Source organism: Toxorhynchites rutilus, chromosome 3 (assembly GCF_029784135.1).
Source record: "Toxorhynchites rutilus septentrionalis strain SRP chromosome 3, ASM2978413v1, whole genome shotgun sequence".
Lineage (NCBI taxonomy): Eukaryota > Metazoa > Arthropoda > Insecta > Diptera > Culicidae > Toxorhynchites > Toxorhynchites rutilus.
In genome coordinates this window covers 23,306,480-23,326,684 of record NC_073746.1, presented here as the reverse complement: position 1 = coordinate 23,326,684, position 20,205 = coordinate 23,306,480, and the positions used below count along the sequence as shown (strand labels likewise).

Here is a 20,205-nt window from a genome sequence, read left to right as displayed (position 1 = left end):
CTAGTGCGCATACCGAACCAGCCAAACAGTCGGGTTGGTAAAGAGTAGTGATCCCCGATAACCGTTCGATTAATCGTTTAATCGAATACTTCCTACAGAAATCCAGTATTAATCGAACGAATACTGCGCAACCAATAATCGAAGCGAACGAATGATTTACGACTATTATTCGATTCAAACTGTCATACAAATGAAACACAAATTTCTGCATTACTCGAGAATTAATCAAGCAAACAAAATCAAACTTAGCATGTGTAGGTTTTGGGGTGCAATAAATGTTTCTATGGTGGTTAGACACTCTGTCCTCGTCTCTAAAGGGGGCCTGTCATACAAATGAAACATAAATTTCTGCATTACTCGATCGAGAATTAATCAAGCAAACGAAATCAAATTTGGCATTTAGAGGTTTCAGGATGCAAAAAATGTTTCTATGGTGGTTAGACATTCCTCCCCCTCTCTAAAGGGGGGGCCGTCATGCAAATGAAACACAAATTTCTGCATTACTCGAGAATTAATCAAGCAAACGAAACCAAATTTGGCATGTGGAGGTTTTAGAATGCAATAAATATTTCTATGGTGGTTAGACACTCTTCCCCCTCTATTAGGGGGGCTGCCATACAAATGAAACACAAATTTCTGCATAACTCGAAAACTAATCAAGCAAATGGAATCAAACTTGGCATATAGAGGTTTTAGAAATCGATAAACGTTTCTATGGTGGTTAGACACTCCTCCCCCCTCTCCAAGGGGAGGCTGCCATACGAATGAAACACAAATGTTTGCACTAACGAAATTGATCTTCGTTCGAAAATGGAAATGGATTTTAATGTGACAAAGCGCACTCCTATATCGTCTTCTATCTATATAAGTAAAAATGGATTGCCGAATGTGTTGATAAGAGCAAAGCTCGAGAGAGGAATTGTCTGATTTAGGGCTGTCTTTATTCTATCATATTTTCTGTATCAATCATTTACTCCATGTAACGGAGAAACATGTCATTTGCAAGTGGTTGAAAATGACGGCGCCAGTGGTTGTATGGTTAGCGTAACAGCCTCACAATCCGATCGGCCTGGGTTCAATCCCAGCTGGCGTCGTTGGGATTTTCTGAGGCGAAAAATCTCTGGTTACGTCTTCCTTCGGAGCGGAAGTAAAAGAAGTTGGCCCGGCTCATGAGTTGTTGAGTCTGATAGGTAGGAACAGGTGGAGTCGCCTCCCTGATGTCGGTGATTGGCACTAAAGTGGCGGAAATAGGCCGACGAAAAATAAGCGAAGATAAAAAAAAAAAAAAAAAAAGTGGTTGAAAAATCTTGAACGAGAATTGTGTCTGAAAGTAATCTGATATTATAATGACGAGTTTTGGTAGAAGTACTAGGAGTTTTATAGTAAAAAGTTAATTTTGAAGGGTAGTATTAGCGCTTAGTAAGAAAACGTGGATGGGATAACGAAAAATAAATTTTGGGCGAGACGAAGTTTGCCGGGTCAGCTAGTGAGTACTAATAAAAATGACGCAAGTAATACTACGTAAGTTCATCTAAAAATGCTAGTACCATTGAAGAAGAAAAACATTTTTTAGATTTATGTGATTTGTGTTCGATAGTACGGTATAAACACTTTTTTTTGAATCCAAGATCCTTAAAGTAGTGAAACACTCACAAAATTTGAAAATTAATTTACGACACACACCGACACTGAGAGCCTTCGAAGCATCAACTTCGTAACGTTAAAATAATGAAACTTCGTTTGTTTCTATGAACGTGGGGGAGCGAAAATGACACATGAAAATATTACTTTTTTCCGCCTTTTCCGGACGTGATTTTACAAAAATTCACTGCTATCACGTTGCCCTCATATTCAGCGGAAACTCAAAAAAATGTACGTTTTAATTGATAAATTACTTCCTGAAAATAGCATTTTCACATGGATGCGATGGGCAATCAAAGATAAACACAACGACTGACGTCACTGTTTGAGAAATAGTTATGGCAGCGCATGCTATGTCGTTTGAAACTCTACCATTTTCATTACTTTTTTTCCAGGACATTGGCCATTTTTTAAACTAAGCGTTACTTGATAGATTTGATTGACAGTGTTGATAGTTATGTTATAGTGGTTATTCATTTTGTAGAAAAAGATTTCTCAATTTGTGCAGTACGTCTTAATCACGGTGCACCCGTGACCGAGTGGTTAGCGTCTCACATTATCATGGCGGGTGTTCGGGTTCGATTCCGGTTTTGGCCGGAGGATTTTTCGTCAAAGAAATTTCCTTCGACTTACACTGTGGTCACGCGTATTCAAGCTTGCCCCTCGGAATACATTTAAGGCGTGTTATTTGGCTTAAGAAATTTCAACTAAGTAATCATAAATGACGCTAGTTAATGCATACGTTGAGACGACAAAAGTTCCGCAGGGAACGTTAACGCCATTCAAGAAGAAGTACATCGTAATAATAGATTAATTCAAAAATTGTTCGGATTTTCTTCATCACACGTTCTTCGAAAGCTTTTCGAAAAGGTCGATGATTTTCGTTACTGTACGTGAACAAGTATATTGTGCAACCATGTTTGAATCAGACAGTGTGTACGGATGGCATGATATTTAAAATTCAATATGCGTACCCCACGCGACGTTTGAAAAATTAAAATTTTTTGTTCGATGCCAAATTACTTTCAAATGCATAAAACGTCGAGATGTGGCGTTATCTCGAAAATGGAACCTCTAAATCATGTGCGGGCTTCACAAGCAATTGCGATCGAACAGACTGAGCCAAAGTACAAAGTGTACGCTGTACAAGACGCTTATTAGACCGGCTGTTCTCTACGGGCATGAAACGTGGACAATGCTCGAGGAGGACCTGCGAGTGCTCGGGGTTTCGAAAGACGAGTACTAAGAGCGATCTTTGGCGGCGTGCAGGAGAACGGAGTATGGAGGCGAAGAATGAACCATGAACTCGCACAGCTGTTCGGCGAACCCAGTATTCAAAAGGAGATTGCACAGGTGCCAATAAACAAATAGTACATGGTCGGTTTTTGAAATTCAATGATTTTTTTCTATACATCCATTGCCACCCTTATATATATCATGCCAACCCTAACTGGAGATGGATTCTATTTTATATTTTCTTTAAACCTGACACACCTACAATCCAGCGACACTGTGAGAACTGTCAACCAGTTGCGACCGGTTGTTCGCCACGTTTAGATCCCCTATACAGCGGAGTACCGACAGTTTGCGTGGTGCGCTCCTTTTCCACTTTCGGCTGCTGGAGATTTCATCATCTTCCGATAAACTGTGGATAAATCGATAGCTGAGACAACCCACCCATAATGGTGCTCGATTTGGATCTTTTCCGCAGTGACAAGGGTCATGACCCGACCAAAGTAAAAACCAACCAGGAACTTCGCTTCAAGGATGTTGCCCTCGTTGAGACGGTTATCGAGCAGGACGGAGAATGGCGCAAGTGTCGCTTCAATGCGGATAATTTCAACAAGCTGAAGAATGTGTGCAGCAAGGAAATCGGTGAAAAAATGAAGAAAAAAGAAGCGCTTGGAGATGAAGGTGAGCCAGTGCCCGAAGATGTGGCGAAAGATTTGCTCTCACTGAAGAGCGAAGATCTTAAGAAGCTTACCGTGAATCAGATCAAGAAAGTTCGAGGTTTGATCGAGGAAGCTGTTCTGGAAAACGAGAAAAAACTGAGTGAAGCTGAAACCAAGCGAAACTTCGCACTCAGAGAGGTTGGTAACCATTTGCATGAAAGCGTTCCCGTTAGTAACGACGAGGACGAGAACAAGGTCGAAAGGACCTTCGGAGATTGCGAAAAACGACTAAAATACTCTCATGTTGATCTGATTGTCATGATTGATGGAATGAATGCGGAAAAGGGAGCTGTGGTTTCCGGTGGCCGTGGATATTTTCTGACCGGACCTGCAGTTTTCATGGAACAAGCACTGATACAACATGCTCTGCATCTGCTGTATGAAAAGAATTACACCCCGCTGTATACACCGTTTTTTATGCGAAAAGAAGTAATGCAAGAGGTGGCACAATTGTCCCAGTTCGACGAAGAGCTCTACAAAGTCGTTGGGAAGGGTAGTGAAAAGGCTGAAGAGGGTAGTTCCGATGAGAAATATCTGATTGCCACATCAGAGCAACCAATAGCCGCCTATCATCGCGATGAATGGATTCCGGAGGCTTCACTTCCCATCAAATATGCTGGACTGTCCACTTGTTTCCGACAGGAAGTTGGCTCTCATGGCCGGGACACGCGTGGCATCTTCCGTGTCCATCAGTTTGAAAAGGTTGAACAATTTGTTCTGACTTCTCCTCATGACAACAAATCTTGGGAAATGATGGATGAAATGATCGGAAATGCTGAAAATTTCTGTCAATCGTTGGGCATTCCGTACCGTGTTGTCAATATTGTCTCCGGAGCTTTGAATCATGCTGCCTCGAAGAAGTTGGATTTGGAGGCTTGGTTTGCTGGATCGGGCGCGTTTAGGGAGCTGGTTTCCTGCAGTAACTGCTTAGACTACCAAGCGCGGAGATTATTGGTTCGATATGGTCAAACGAAGAAGATGAATGCTGCAGTAGATTATGTGCATATGCTAAACGCCACAATGTGCGCCACGACCCGAGTTATTTGTGCTATCCTCGAAACGCATCAGACAGAAACGGGCGTGAAGGTAAATGTTTTTCATATAACAATATATTTCACCTAATATATTTTTTATTCGCTACTCATAGGTTCCAGAACCGCTGAAAAAGTACATGCCTGAGAAGTACCGAGACGAAATCCCGTTCGTGAAACCTGCGCCAATCGAATTGGAGGCGGCTGCCGCTGCGGCCAAAAAAGACAAGAAGAGCGGCAAAAAGGAAACTGCCGCAGCCTAAGCTGAATGTGGAGCCAGCGAACAAGATAAGATGCATTTAGTGACACTTGTATTCTGCCGCTCCGTAAGCTTAATTTTTAATTATTCTATTTATTGTAACCTGAAACATAGCGGAGGAAGGTTTCTAATGAACCACGAAAATTTCGAACCGACTCAAAAGTGAATAAAAACATACGCAAGCTTAAAATGCTTATCCCACACAAATTTCGATATGTAATCAATACAAACGTAGAAAAGAAGTCATGGAATGTTCGGCATCATATACAAAAACTACAGCAATTCTTACCTCTATCGATCGATTTCATTCACCATCAATTGGTTATGGTTCAATGCAATGCAATTGTAATATGTCTTCCGTAATATTTTGTTTAATGTTTGCTGGTTTCTTTCCTTCGTCGACTATTTCCGACGTTGCCCGTCGGATCCCACATGGATCACTCGTCCATTTGTTCGTTTAGCTGAGCCAGCAGAGCCGCCCGCTGGGATTCCAACTCCGATTCGGACAAAGCAGCATCATCCGAGACCTTCGGAGAGGCCGAATCACCATTGCGTCCTGCTTCTTCCGGGGACCGGAATTTGGTGCCACCACTACTACCCCGACTCACAGACCTGGAACGGCGCTTCTCCTTTTTCTTCTTGTCTTTCTTCTTCTGCAAGAAAACAAAAAAACGGTCGGACGATTATTTTCATAAATTTTTATTTTTGTTTTTTTTATTTGATTCAAATTTTGCAGACGCATTCTTTATGACAAAAAATGAGAATTTGCATAATCGGTATGCCATTTTGGCGCCAGCCAAATTGGACTAAGCAAAGATTGATTGAAAAAAAATTTCAAAAAAAAACTCAGAAACGGTTGGCCCAATTGACTTGGTGTCTTCCGCAATATTTCAGGTTATATTAGCACTATGTGGACAAAGAATTTTTTTTTTAAATAACACTTTTTTTATTTTCATATTATGATATAAAGCGAAAAACTAAAATTTGTTGTAGAATAATACCCCAGAATAAAAAAATACTAGACAAAAAGGGATATTTTTTTTTAAATTTGGATTTTTGAAAATTTTTGAATTATTCCATAGACCGTGAAGGGCTCTACCAGCCACAGCGAATCTAAGAAACCCATGACACAACTCAGGACTATCCTTTTGGTTGGCATTTTGGTGCCATTCAGATAGTAACCCAGGTGATCTCCATGTTCCGTTGAGAACAAAAATGTATCCTGGTCTGAACTCCAGATTATGCCAAGAACTCGTTCGTTGTCGGTTTTCTTGTCCCAACCGAAGTGGATCGCTTGGGTAGCTTTCTCCTCTCCCATATACCGAAGAACTTCATGCAAATTCCAAATCCAATTTCGGAACTCAAACCTTCCCTTGGAGTGGACGAATCGCACTTTCTTCGCTGGACGATTCGCTTCTCCAACGGTCTTAGCACTATCGAAATGGTCGGCAACGTAATGCTGATTGAAAATTGCCGCCCCAGCTTCTGTATATTTGTCGGCATGATCCTTTATGTTGCAACAGCAACATCACCAGTTTCCGCTTTTTTAAACTCTTTATTGGTGAATCAGTTTAAAAAATCCTGTTATGCAATATAATTTGCCATTACAATTTTGCTTATTTTCTAAATTATCAACATGTGAATTTTTGAAAATATACATCGAACAACTACTCACGTTTAGTATTTATATTGCTGACTAATGTATGGCTGCAATTATTTGAAATCTATATTTCATTTAATAAAGATATATTGCATGTTAAAATATCTTTCATTAATTGAGCATTATCTTCTAATAATTTAATCTTCTTAAATTATCCGTATAATTTCCGTAAAAATCTTTCAACCTTTATTTTCAATTCTTTTAACTAATAGTTTTCCACTTATATTTCCTCTATACACAATTCTATACCTTCTATTCTTCATTTGTTCTAGCTCTATCTATTTATCATCATGCATGTATTCAAACTGCCAGTTTTTTTTTTGTTTGGCTCGAGGGGTATACGTCCTTGTTTATACACTGAGCAATTTAGTGGAGGCTTGTTGCAATAGTTGCGACACTTTACGTTAAGGTTTTTTACGTATTGGGCCAAGCAGGGGAGCAAGTCGACCCGAGCGTGGCCACGTCCATAACGTAGGCACTCGGATGTGTGCACCGAAAGCGATTCTACTTTCTCTGAACCCGACGATTACAGACACTCGAGGGGTGAGCTCTTCAAACAGCGGTGAATTCAGGGATACACTTCCATCCTTTGCAGCTGCATCTCACACCAGAAGAATTTTCCCGGGTTTGCGAGGAGCCTTGCAGGGATCGGTTCCAGAAACTAGGTGAGCGTATCTCTTTGGCTGGTACTCCACTATCTGCTTGTGGACGTTTTCGGAGATAATCGGGTTTACTTCCAGCTTATGCTCCTGTTGTTTCAATCTTTTGACGCCATCATGTAGCTGTCTGGAAAGCTGACTTCGTCGTTCTTGAACAACAGATCGGTTTCGATGCGGTTTCCAATTATTTTCGTCGTGCGCTGTAGGATACTTAAGGCCTTTCCGTCCTCTTTTGTCTCCTTCTAGAGGCGAATGAACTGAAAAGTTTAAAGCCTCTTTAATCCAACATCATCATCATTTTGTCTCCTTCTTGACAGCCACAACCGACTCCTCCAGAGCGTAGTGGGACTTCAGTGAATCGTAGTTAGTTGCTGCGAAGTCGTGAAAACTCATTAGCTACCTTGGATTCGACGAAATTTCATTTTTCGGCCCCTAGATAGTCAACTCTATTTTGCAGTGCACTGCCACTGGAATATTGCGTAAGTGTGTGTATTCACTCGAAATCCTGGAGGGATTCAGCGATTGTTTAGGGAGGAACAGATTTTCAACCGAGCGTACAGAATTCAGCAACACTTTTTCCCCACCGCCGATGGCTGATGCCCACACACTTGCTCTGCCGGAACCTTTCTCTTCGCGAATTATATTGGGGAATTATAGCCGGAAGACGATTGCGCTCACTGATCGAATGTGAGCACTCCTACCGATGAAACCTTCTTGCGGGTGGAGTAGAGGTTTATGTCTCTGCTGATACTCTCCGACATTACAGCGAATCCTGAATAAGCAGGAAGCATTTCCGTGCCCCTTCAAGCAGATGAAGCACAACTTCCTCTTCGTCACAAGATCCATTCAGTCACAGTCATTCTCCGAAAACTCTCACAGTACCGCAAACGATGATCTGTGCGCTGGCATGCTCTGCACGGTTTAGGCTTCGCCTTTCCACTCGTGCTTCTTGCATCACCACCAGTGGTACTGTGGTTAAAAGGACACCTGCTCTAGTTCCCCTCGTTGCTTCCATCGTGGACTCGGCTCGTATTTCAGGTCCAGTTTGACACTTGCTTCGCATGTTTCGTCGACGATTCTGAACACAAAGTTGGTGAACGTAACTTCCTTCTTCTTCCTCTTGTATCGGAACTACCCAACCAACTCCTGAATCAGTAACGGGTTGATCAGATGCTATAGCAAGTCTGCCGCTTCCAGATGATCGCAGAATTGTTGGCCGGGCTCATTCCAACAGCAGCTTCTTCTGTACCATCTCTTTTGCCCGTAGCTCCTTCTCCATCTGCAGCTTTCTCTCTTGCAGCGCCAGTTTGAACTCCGTTTGCTTCTCCTTGATGATCCGCTAAAATTCCAACCCCTGCATCTGCCGCTTGAGTTCCTCTTCCATCGCTTTGAGTTTTTCCTCCTGGGTAGCTACCGCATCCGACTTTATAGCAGAACGAGAAGAGTTTTTCTTCGGAAGCTTCTTGGGCTTCACAAGCCGCATCCGATCGTAACCATTTATTTTCTTTCGTCACGGGTTCAGTTACTCTTACGCATCGCATCGGTAGTGGAACTACAACTACCACAGGAATCGCAACCGACCATCCTATCATTCTCCGATGATATCTTGTTGTAAGCTACATAAGGAGTAAGCGTAGAATCCATTTAAGAATCGGAGTGATTTGAGGCTAGATCCGATGAGCTCATTATTTTTTTGAGTTTGTTACGAAACGGTTTTTGTAGCAGACCAACTCAAATTGAAATATTTATTTTTATAAATACAAACTTCATACCAAAAAATGTGTAGTATTACTGACAAAGTAGTTTCTATTTTAACTTCGTGCACACCTTTTTTTTCCTTTTGACCTCTATCCTTCATTTTTTAAAATATACGTATTCCTTTTTTTGTCTTTATTCTACACGTTTTCGATGCTTTCTTCCGATTTCATTATTCCAACTCTGTTTTACACCATGGGCTACATGAAATCGGCCTTTTTTCATGTCAAATATCTTCAAATAGCATGAAACATTGAGATCTACTGTCATTTCGATTTTTTTTGTCAAAAATCGATTCTCTGGGACATTTTGGGTCGTTTTTAGAGTGCCAATGAAAATAGTCATCTAGTCATCATACGAAACTTTCCACGAAATGTTGATTTGCACGATAAAATATCCTATACAAAATATTAGCGCAATCGGACTTCATTTACTTGTGTCGCAAAAGCCAAAGTTTGAGTTTTTTGAAAACCGAAAAATCTCCAAAGGGGGTTTCCAAACAAAAAATTGTTGTCAAATGTCTTAAAATTGCATGAACGTCGAGATTCACTGTTACCTAAAAAAATGTCAAAATCGACTCTTCAGACGGAGCCAGGGCTGTGGAGTCGGAAAAAAATTTCCATCCACTACTCGCTGGATGTGCATCGTCACAGAATAAATTTTGTTCAAAGCAATGTCTGTCAGTGTGGAAAAGGTTACGATGACATCGATCACGAAATTTGGCAATGTACGGATAATTAAGCAGCAAGAGAGTACCTTTTGAATGCACATGAGGTCCAAGGAAGACATCCCTATGTTTCTTTCAGAGACGTGTTGGGAACTTGGTAACGACGTCTGCTAAATACAGTTGATTTATGTTTTAAATCTAGTATAAGAATTTAATACCTTTATGTTCTTCTTTTTTGTTATTAGTTATTAGTTTTCGCTATCCCTGGTCCTAATGCACAATGCTACATTTCCATATCCCAAACCTGTTCAAACCCTCACACGCCCTAACCTCGAGTAAACCGTGAGTAATCGGTCGAATTCTTCTAACCATAGTTTTGAGGTGAAATAATTGAATGATTGATTCTTTGTTTTTAAGAGGCTTTAAACTTTGCAGTTAATCCGCCTCTTGCCCAGTGAAGAACCACAATAAAACCAGCCCAGAGAGGATCGGCGAAAGGAAAACCAAAAACAAAAAAATCATCCATCGAAATTTGTCCGCTCGGATGTCGATTTAAGGCGAAGGTAGGAAGGATTCCTATGCTTGAAAAGACATATATATATATATATATATATATATATATATATATATATATATATATATATATATATATATATATATATATATATATATATATATATATATTGTTCCGTCTACCGCCGAGTGTATGAGCGTAAACCATAAGCCCCACCCCTAGGGAGTGCAGAAACGCACACAACTGCAACAGCAAATCTGTAAGCCACGCGACAGACAGTCTTATTCCAACCTTCAAATCGACAACATTAAAAGTAGAGTTAGTTCTTGCCTTCCGAAACGACATGTTTTTGACTCGAAGTTTAGTTCTGCGAACCAAACCGACAAAGTTATTTTAGCTATCGAACCGATAAACTTAGAACTAATAAAGAATATTTTTAAGTGTGTAAACAGTGTTTTTTATCCGACCTAATCGAGTAAAATTTAATACAGTCCACATTTGAGAACCGAAATCGAAGAACCGACCCCGAACATAATTTGGTCCAACGCGAGCCGGATTACAGAACCGATAGACTTGAAGTGTTTCCCGCAAGAAGAAGAAGTTTTCTACGTCGCGAAAAAAGTGATTGAACTTGTCGCAACACGTTTGAATTTGGTTGATTCGAACATTCGCCCCGTGCTGCGTTTTTTCTTAACGTGTTTGAACTTGAATAGTGATTCGCTACGTACAGTAAACGATTGTCGTAACGTGTTCAAACTTGCATAGTGTTTTGTTCGATGCCGCTAGAGCATTCGCCGAACAAGAAGCAGCAGAATGCTGACGAACAGCATAATGATGACGAGCAGCAAAGCGGGTTATTTCGAGGATTTCCAGACAACGAAAATAATGTAGGTGCTACGAGTTTAGCATATTCGAAAGAGCTAGCAGCAGTTTTTCGCCAGCGTAATCAAATAAAACTGAAAATTGTGCGCATACAGAAATCGTTGCAAGGGGAACAAAACGTAGGATTGGCGCAGTTGAATGTTTTTTCGAAAAACTTATCAGCCGCGTACACCGAATTTAGTGGTTTTCACAGCAAAGTAATGGAACTGATTTCTGATGACGAGCTTGCCGCACAAGAAAAAATATACGAAGATTTCGAAAATTTATACAATTTTGTGTCGATGATTGTTGAAGATTTGATATTGACTGCCAAGGATGAAAATTCTATTTCGATGAATAAGCCGCAAGTAATAATTCAGCAACAGCCACTGAAAGCGCCAATTCCTACGTTCGATGGAAGTTATTCCGCCTGGCCTAAATTTAAAGCTATTATTAAAAACAATCGGGTTCACACCATTCCTGATAGCAATACAGTTTATTTGTTATCAGGAATGGTGTGAACCCGATTGTTTTTAATAACTAAACTTCAAGATAAAAGTGCGCTATTTAAAAACCTGGATGTTTAATTCCTTCAAAGCCTTCGAATCGTTCCTAACTTCTGTCTCTATCACATAATTGTCTGATAATCTTTTAAATTCAATTAAATTCGTTTTTGTTTTTCACACATTTAATGTAATAATTTTTCCGTGATCTTCAATCGCGTGTATGCTGCTAAACGTTTTGTTCAAACTGTTATTTTTCACAGTAACCGTCGTTATGACTACATCGGCAGGTTTACTGCGATCGTGGCAACAGCTATATTTCAAGATCTGATGACGATGTCAGGTGATTCCGACGTCATTAAATTATTTCACCTCGATAAGGCTCTCATCGGATCCGCTGTTGGTGCACTTGACGCGAAAATAATGAGCGAGGGTAACTATGATCAAGCATGGGCAGTGTTGACAGAACGATATTAAAATCAACGAGTGATTGTCGAGTCACACATCCGAGGACTATTTAGTCTGCCCAAGATGTCAACAGAATCATGCAAAGATTTACGAACCCTGCTTGATGAAGCAACCCGTCATGTTGAGAGTCTTCGTTACCTACAACAACATCTCACTGGTGTATCCGAACACATGGTTGTGTATTTGATCGTCAATGCACTTGATAGGTCCACACGCAAAGCTTGGGAATCAAGTTTGAGGGAAGCCGAGCTACCGAAATACGAACCGACGATTGCGTTTCTCAAATCCAGATGTCAGATCCTCGAAAACTGTGAAAATGCAACTCAGCCGTCAGGATTACAACCGAAATCGAAAACTGTTCCTGTTACTGCGAAATTACCGACAACTAGGAGCCATGCAGCCGTTACAAAACCTGCCGAAATAAATACCATCGTCAACGCTTGTGCTTTCTGTGGTGGACAGCACATGAATTTCCAGTGCAACCAATTAAATGATTTATCCGCAGCTCAGAAGAATGAAAAGATTAGAGCATTGGGGATTTGCTTTAACTGTCTCCGAAAAGGACACCGCTCCAGAGATTGTCCTTCGTCCAAGACGTGTCGTAAGTGCCAGAAGCGACACCACACACAACTACACGATGATACAGAAGCTGTAAATCGCGATCTGAACTTGAATGCCGCTATTTCAAGAGAACACCAACCGCCAGTTGCTGCTCCGAAACCAGTCACAAGAGAAGTACCAATTTCTACGACCTGTTCCTGCAACTGTACACAGGATATGAAAACAGGATATGTACTGCTACTCACAGCATTGGTTCACGTCTTTGACAGGAATAATTATCCGCACCTGTGTCGCTTTCTGCTAGACAGTGGATCACAGGTTAACTTCATCACCGAACAGATGGCTGATCGTTTAGCTATTCCGAAGAAAAGCGCAAATATTTCGATTACTGGAATCAACGCTCTACGAACACTCGCACGCGATAAGGTTACTGTACATTTCCGCTCCCGCAACAGTGAATACCGAAACCAAATAGAATGTTTGATAACACCGAAAGTGACTGGAACGATACCCACAAGTAAAATTGACATCACACGTTGGAAGATTCCGAATGGATTTGCACTAGCTGATCCAGAGTTTCATTTGCCAGCCAAAGTGGATTTGCTGATTGGTGCAGAGCTGTTCTTCGAACTGATGAAACCCGGACAATTGAACCTCGCTGAGAATTTACCGCAACTACGAGAGACTTGCCTAGGATGGATTGTAGCTGGTGTCGTCAATAATTCATCATCAGGTACATTACAGCATTCAAATCTAGCCTCTATTGATGACATCGAAAGCAGAATGCACCGATTTTGGGAAATCGAAGATGTTCCGAACGTAAGTCAATATTCGACCGAACAAAGGTCATGCGAAGAGCATTTCGTGAATACATGTAAACGAGACGATAGCGGTAGATTTGTTGTGAAGCTGCCATTGAAGGAGAACTCTAGTGATTTAGATGACTGCTATGCACTAGCATTGAAGCGCTTCTTGTCGTTAGAGAAACGACTTGCACGGGATTCCAATCTACGAAGTCAATATCAAGATTTCATCCGTGAATATGAAGACCTTGGACATTTCCAGGAAGTTACACCAACCAACGAAACACCGAATCAAAGCAAGTATTACATGCCACATCACGCAGTTTTACGTCCGACTAGTAGTAGCACTAAGCTAAATCGTCTCCAACAGCCCTATCGCTTAATGACGTCCTAATGGTAGGTCCTGTAGTGCAGAGCGATTTATTTTCGATTATACTACGCTTTAGGAAATACCGGTACGTGTTTTCAGCTGAAATAACGAAAATGTATCGTCAGATACTAGTTGCTCCAGAATACAGAACATATCAGCGTATACTTTGGAGAGAAAGTCCATCCTATCCACTACGAGTGCTGCAACTCAACACTGTGACGTACGGTACAGCATCCGCACCGTTTCAAGCCAGCCGTTGCCTGATGAAGCTCGCCGAAGACAAAGTCGCCGAAACACCTTCTGCAGCTCGCGTTCTGCAAGAAGACTTTTATATGGATGACGCACTGTCTGGTGCAGACACAATCGACGACGCCGTTTATATTCAGCAACAGTTGCAGAAGTTGCTGAGCAAAGGTGGTTTCACCATACATAAATGGTGCTCCAACTCCGAAGAATTTTTATCGAACATCCCAGAAGAATGCCGCGAGAAACAAATGCCGATTCCGGAATATGGAGCAAACGAAGCGATTAAGTTGCTTGGATTACTGTGGGATCCACGAAATGACATATTCTTCATCACGAATCCTTTCCGCCAACAAGCGACGAACGACAATGTTACCAAGAGGGGCATCTACTCAGAAATATCGAAATTGTTCGATCCCATAGGAATAATAGCTCCAGTCATTGTGACAGCGAAGCTCTTAGTACAGCAATTGTTGAAAGCGAAACTTGAATGGGATGAGCCAGTGAATATCGAGTGCTTACATCAATGGAAGGAACTTAAAACGGAATTGCCATTGCTAACCCATATCAACGTACCCAGGTGTGTAACATTCGACAATGTGGTGTCATTTTCGCTCCATGGTTTTGCAGATGCATCTTCAGTTGCCTATGGTGCTTGTATTTATCTGCGCAATGAATTTGCCGATGGTTCCGCTAAACTACGTCTGTTAAGCAGCAAATCGAAAGTAGCACCTCTTCACGAGCTTTCGATTCCACGAAAAGAGTTGTGTGCTGCTCTTCTGCTCACACGATTATTACAACGAGTGATTCCTGCCTTGAAGATGGAAGTGCGAGAAATTGTGCTGTGGTCAGACAGTACGATTGTTTTAGCCTGGATGAGAAAACCGCTTGATCAACTTCAACAGTTTGTCCGTAATCGCATCGCAGAAATTCGTAAATTCACCGCAGAATGTCAGTGGAACTATATACGATCCCAATCGAACCCAGCAGATATAGTTTCACGAGGACAACTACCCGAAGCATTGAGCCAGAACTACCTTTGGTGGAACGGACCGAAATTCTTCGAAGGTCCGGATTATCCCGTCGACGAAATAGCGCATGTTCCAGATCAGCCCCCTGCCCGAGATAACAGTTGTGGTAGCAACATCAACGCTAAGTATAGAACCTTTATCCTTCCTACACAAACACAATAATTTTCGCAAACTTCAAAGAATTATGTCGCATATTATTCGATTTGTTGATAACTGCCGACAGAAAAATCCGCTAGATCGCAGAAAATCAAATCATCACACTGTCATCGAGCTACGACGAGCAACCGATGCGATATTTAAGATTTTGCAGCACATACATCTCAGTGATGAGATTCAACGAGTTCTATCCAATCAACCGTGTAAACGAATAGGAAATTTGAGACCAGTATACAATGATGGCTTGCTTCGAGTTGGAGGCAGATTGGATCATTCAACATTGCCTTTTGCTTCCAAACATCAGATTATTTTACCCGATAAGGATCCGATAACTAAAGCTTTCATAAGAACAATTCACGAAGAATTACTCCATGTCGGCCAAACAGGACTTATCAATGCCATTCAGCAGCGATATTGGCTACTTAACGCTCGATCTACAGTTCGAAAGGTAACCCGCAGTTGTATTCGTTGCTTCCGAACAAATCCGACCGATACTACACAGCTTATGGGGAGCCTGCCAAGATCTCGTGTAGTTCCGTCCCCACCATTTGCAGTAACTGGTGTCGACTATGCCGGTCCACTTTGGATAAAAGAAGGAGCACGACGTCCGAGATTAATTAAAGCATACGTTGCAGTATATGTGTGTATGTCAACTAAAGCTGTGCACATGGAAGCAGTTTCCAATCTCACGATCGACGCTTTCATTGCCTCTCTCAAACGACTAATTGGACGACGAGGATTAGTGCAACAGATACACTCCGATAACGCATCTAACTTTCGAGGTGCCCACCACGAACTCAATCAAATTTACCGACAATTCCAAAACCAGCAGGATTTAAATCGAATTCAACAATTATGTCAGCAACGTGAAATCGAATGGCATTTCATACCACCAGATGCTCCAGAGTTTGGTGGACTTTGGGAAGCCGCTGTTAAATCTGCAAAAACGCATTTGAAAAGAATTGCCGGAACCGCAAAGTTGACTTTTGAAGAGTTGGCCACTGTTTTAATTGAGATTGAAGCAGTTTTAAACTCCAGACCTTTATTCACCGTTTCCAGAGATTCAGCAGATCCTCAGGTAATCACACCAGCACATTTTTTAATCGGTCGCCCTCTTATCGCTTTAGCAGAACCATCCTTGGAAAATGTAAAGGCTACCCGATTAGATAGATGGCAACATTTGCAGCTGATGCGCGAGCATTTCTGGCGCGCATGGACCCGAGATTATCTCAACACTCTTCAACCACGAAAGAAGAATCTACGAACGATGCCAAATCATCGTCCAGGAATGATCGTCCTACTCCATGACAAAAATCTGCCGCCACTCAATTGGAAACTGGGTCGAATTACATGCGTCTATCCCGACGATGATGGTTTGGTTCGAACAGTTGATGTCTTCGCAAACGGATCAACGTACAGGCGACCAATCACTAAGGTTTCAGTGTTGCCAACCGAGGACAATTCTAATGGATCCAGCTTGTGTCATTGATGTGATACATCACCCGGGGGAGAATGTTCCGTCTACCGCCGAGTGTATGAGCGTAAACCATAAGCCCCACCCCTAGGGAGTGCAGAAACGCACACAACTGCAACAGCAAAACTGTGAGCCACGCGAGCGCGTGTGCAAATGCATATTCAGACAGTCTTATTCCAACATTCAAATCGACAACATTAAAAGTAGAGTTAGTTCTAAAATTAGAACTAATAAAGAATATTTTTAAGTGTGTAAACAGTGTTTTTTATCCGACCAAATCGAGTAAAATTTAATACAGTCCACATTTGAGAACCGAAATCGAAGAACCGATATATATATGTAAACCGATATATATATATATATATATATATATATATATATATATATATATATATATATATATATATATATATATATATATATATATATATATATATATATATATATATATATATATATATATATATATATATATATATATATATATATATATATATATATATATATATATATATATATATATATATATATATATATATATATATATATGTTTATTATTTCGATGAGTAAAGCAGTAACCAAGCACAAATGACCTAGATTCCAAGCGAAGGGCGTGTTCCGAAACAAAAAGGAGTGGAATGGGTGAGGGGGGAGTAGGTATGGGAAGGAATGAAGGGAGGATGAGATGAAATAATGTAATCACACACTGAATTAGCGGCCCAACCAAATCAATTAGACCAACTGGGTAATATTTTTCTCGAAATTTTTCAAGCAATTTATGTTTAAGCCCTTCTCAAAAGGAAGGCTAGGATCAAAATGACCGATGATATAAATTGTTCTTTTTGGTCACAAAGGATGCGCCTGCTAAATGTCAGCCAAATCAAAAAATACAAAACAAATTAACCTTAGAATTCAAATGGAAACGCTCATTAGCGTTGTTCCGACAAATGTTGTAGCAACTTACCTTCTTACGCTCGATTTCCGGTGAAAGAGATCTCGAAGAATTGCCGTTCTTCACTTCCATGGGTAGAACTGTTATCTGTTCTTCGTATGCAGGCGAGGGAGAGTGCTTGCGATGCTTCTTCTTTTTCTTACGCTTTTTCTCACGCTCACTCTGTTCGTCACTTTCCGATTCTGATGACTTCGACCGAGAGCGGGAACGGGATTTGCGCTTTTTCTTCGAAGGCTTCTCATATTCAGCTTCAGATGGTTCAGATTCCTAACTCAAAAAAAACAAATATAACATTAATTTCCTTTCTCACCTAAAACTAATGTACAAGCTCACCGATTTAGAGGATGAACGAGATTTCTTTTTGCGCTTGCGATTCTTTTTGGATTTTTTCGACCGGGAGTGATGATGACTGCAAGAATCCTCCGCTTCCTTGATGAACTCTTCCCAAAGCCGTTCTACCTTATCTTCCTTCTCGTACAGTTCATACACGTCTAAATCAAGAACAATCTTCTGGGCAGTTTCCCAGCTATCAACCGCCGAAAGACCGGCCTCAATCCATATTCCCTTCAATTCGTTCTCCATCTTTCTGATACGGCGGGTTTCCTCTTTCAGACGTTCCTTTTCCGCCGCTTCGGCCTTCTCTAGCAGAGAATTGTACGTTAACTTGACGTTGCCGGCATCCAAGGTTGCCGAACGCTTATCCTCGCAAACGACGGTTGCAAAATCTTCGAAAGTGGTTTCCGATTGGACAATAAATTCCTTTTCCTTCAAAATTTCTTTGATGATTTTCTTTTCATCGTGGAAGCGCGCTTTGAGATTTTCCACGTAAAATTTGAACAAATCCAACGGCGTGGAACCTGTTTGGCCAAGCATTGCCGAGAACCGTAAATCAGCCGATATTATTGGATACAATTCCACCCAAAGGGACATAGATGTAAGCTTCCCCTCTTCGTGAAGACTATCCAGCAGCGCCAGGAATTGGTCTCGATTCTTGCGCTGCTGCCGCTTAAGTCGTTTTTTCTCACGTTCCTTCTCCTCGTCTTCCTCCCGTTCCAAGGTACGAATGTGTTCCTCGAAAACTATCAACGCATCCTCCTTGTCCATTCCGAGCAGGTTGACGTCATTCTTGAAGGAACCATTCTCGAGTAGCATTACCTGTGCTTCAGACCATGTTGTTTGATGGGAAACTGAGGTCATCGCTTCCAATAGTTCCCCAAGAACTCGCATATTTCTCTTCTTTAAAACTCGTGCTTCCTCTTTCTCACGCTTGGAAAGATTAAAAATGCAGTCGTCATAAATGTCCCTGCGATCCTGTTCCGGAACTGACTTCCAGACATCCAAACTGGTGAACATTTCGTCGCAACGGTAGTACTTCAAGGTAGAGTTCATCTTCTCTGAAGTCATGAGGAACTTCTCGAGTTCCTCCTTCGATTTTTTAACTTTAAGCCGCTGCTCCTCTTTCTCGTCTTTCTGCTTTTGTGTCTTGTAAGCGTTGAACGCTTGCTTCTTCTCCTGCAGTCTCTTAAACACATTAAATTTGGGATCCTTTTGAATGATCTTTACACACTGTTCCCAATTAGCGCTAGAAGGAATACTTTTTTCTTTCAAAAATTCTTTGAAAGCTTCAATCGCTTCCTTTTTATCCTTAAATTCCACGACGGGTTCTTCCTCGACAGGAGGCTTCTCTTCCTCCTCTTTTTTCGGTGCAGGATCCTCTGGAACCTCTATAGCAGCAAGTGTTGCAGCCATGGCTTGATCCAGTGCTGAAGAGGAGTTTTCTGCGGAACCAGGCATCACTCCAGACAATGAAGTCATGGATTCACTGGCAGCGAGTGCAGGAGACATAACAGGCATTACCACGGGAGGAATAATCATCGGAATGCCACCCACCGCAACCGTTTTCAGCGCAGCTGCTTTTGCAGCTTCGGCAGCAACTTTCTCCGCATCGACTTTTTCCTTCAGTTCTAAATAATCGGGCGGAGCAACCCATTGTGACTCCTTAGTGTTGACGTTATGATAGTAGATCTTGCCCTGATCTGATCTGTACTCCTTCCAGGGACACTGCGAGAGTAACTTTTCTGCGGGAGATTTTAATTCGTCCGGCTTTTCCCACAAGCTCTGCTTTGTGACACTGTTATAATAATACGTTCTTCCGTCTGGTGCCTTATGCTCTGTCCACTCACCGACCACTGGTGACACTATTGGGATCATCGGGATGGACGATGGGTCTGTACCGATGGGAGCTGTTGCGCCGGGAGCGCCAAACCCGGGAGGGGGAACACTAAAGGGCACCAATGCCGGAAATGACTGCACTCCAGCACCCGGCGGGACCGACATTCTGAAACGAACTTAAAATAGTCGACTTCAAGCAGAAAAAATAGTTTTCTTATATTGAATCGAAAAATACACAGCGATACCGCATCGAGCTCAAACTGCCCCTGACGCTGTCGTTTGGTGGTTGACATTCGAAGTGTCAGCTCGAGGGAAAAGACACTGGCAAAATATATTAATGTGGCAAGGTTTATGATGCACCTTTAGCGCACTCTCAGCTACCACAGACAATATAGCATAAGAGAAATAAAGTTAGATCTGTCTGTCATCTAAATCTCACCAACAACGTAAAACGTATATAAACGTGGTATCTA

At 41.6% G+C, this 20,205-nt stretch overlaps 2 protein-coding genes across 3 annotated transcripts; one reads left to right on the top strand and one right to left on the bottom strand.

Annotated features, from left to right (window-relative positions):
- Nucleotides 1-3,168: 3,168 nt before the first annotated feature.
- LOC129777824 (serine--tRNA ligase, cytoplasmic) lies at nt 3,169-5,861 on the top strand. Its single transcript, XM_055784344.1, has 2 exons — nt 3,169-4,679; nt 4,741-5,861. Exons 1-2 carry the CDS (start codon nt 3,324-3,326, stop codon nt 4,885-4,887), a joined length of 1,503 nt encoding a protein of 500 aa, XP_055640319.1. The 5' UTR covers nt 3,169-3,323; the 3' UTR covers nt 4,888-5,861.
- LOC129777823 (pre-mRNA-processing factor 40 homolog A) lies at nt 5,166-20,032 on the bottom strand. 2 transcript variants are annotated; one of them, XM_055784343.1, is made up of 4 exons: nt 19,968-20,032; nt 17,894-19,898; nt 17,573-17,827; nt 5,166-5,536 (listed from the first exon to the last, which is right to left on the bottom strand). In XM_055784343.1, exons 2-4 carry the CDS (start codon nt 19,895-19,897, stop codon nt 5,321-5,323), a joined length of 2,475 nt encoding a protein of 824 aa, XP_055640318.1. In that variant the 5' UTR covers nt 19,898; nt 19,968-20,032; the 3' UTR covers nt 5,166-5,320. The 2 variants fall into 2 exon arrangements, with proteins under 2 accessions (XP_055640318.1, XP_055640317.1); XM_055784342.1 differs by having other exon boundaries at nt 17,894-20,016.
- Nucleotides 20,033-20,205: the final 173 nt, after the last annotated feature.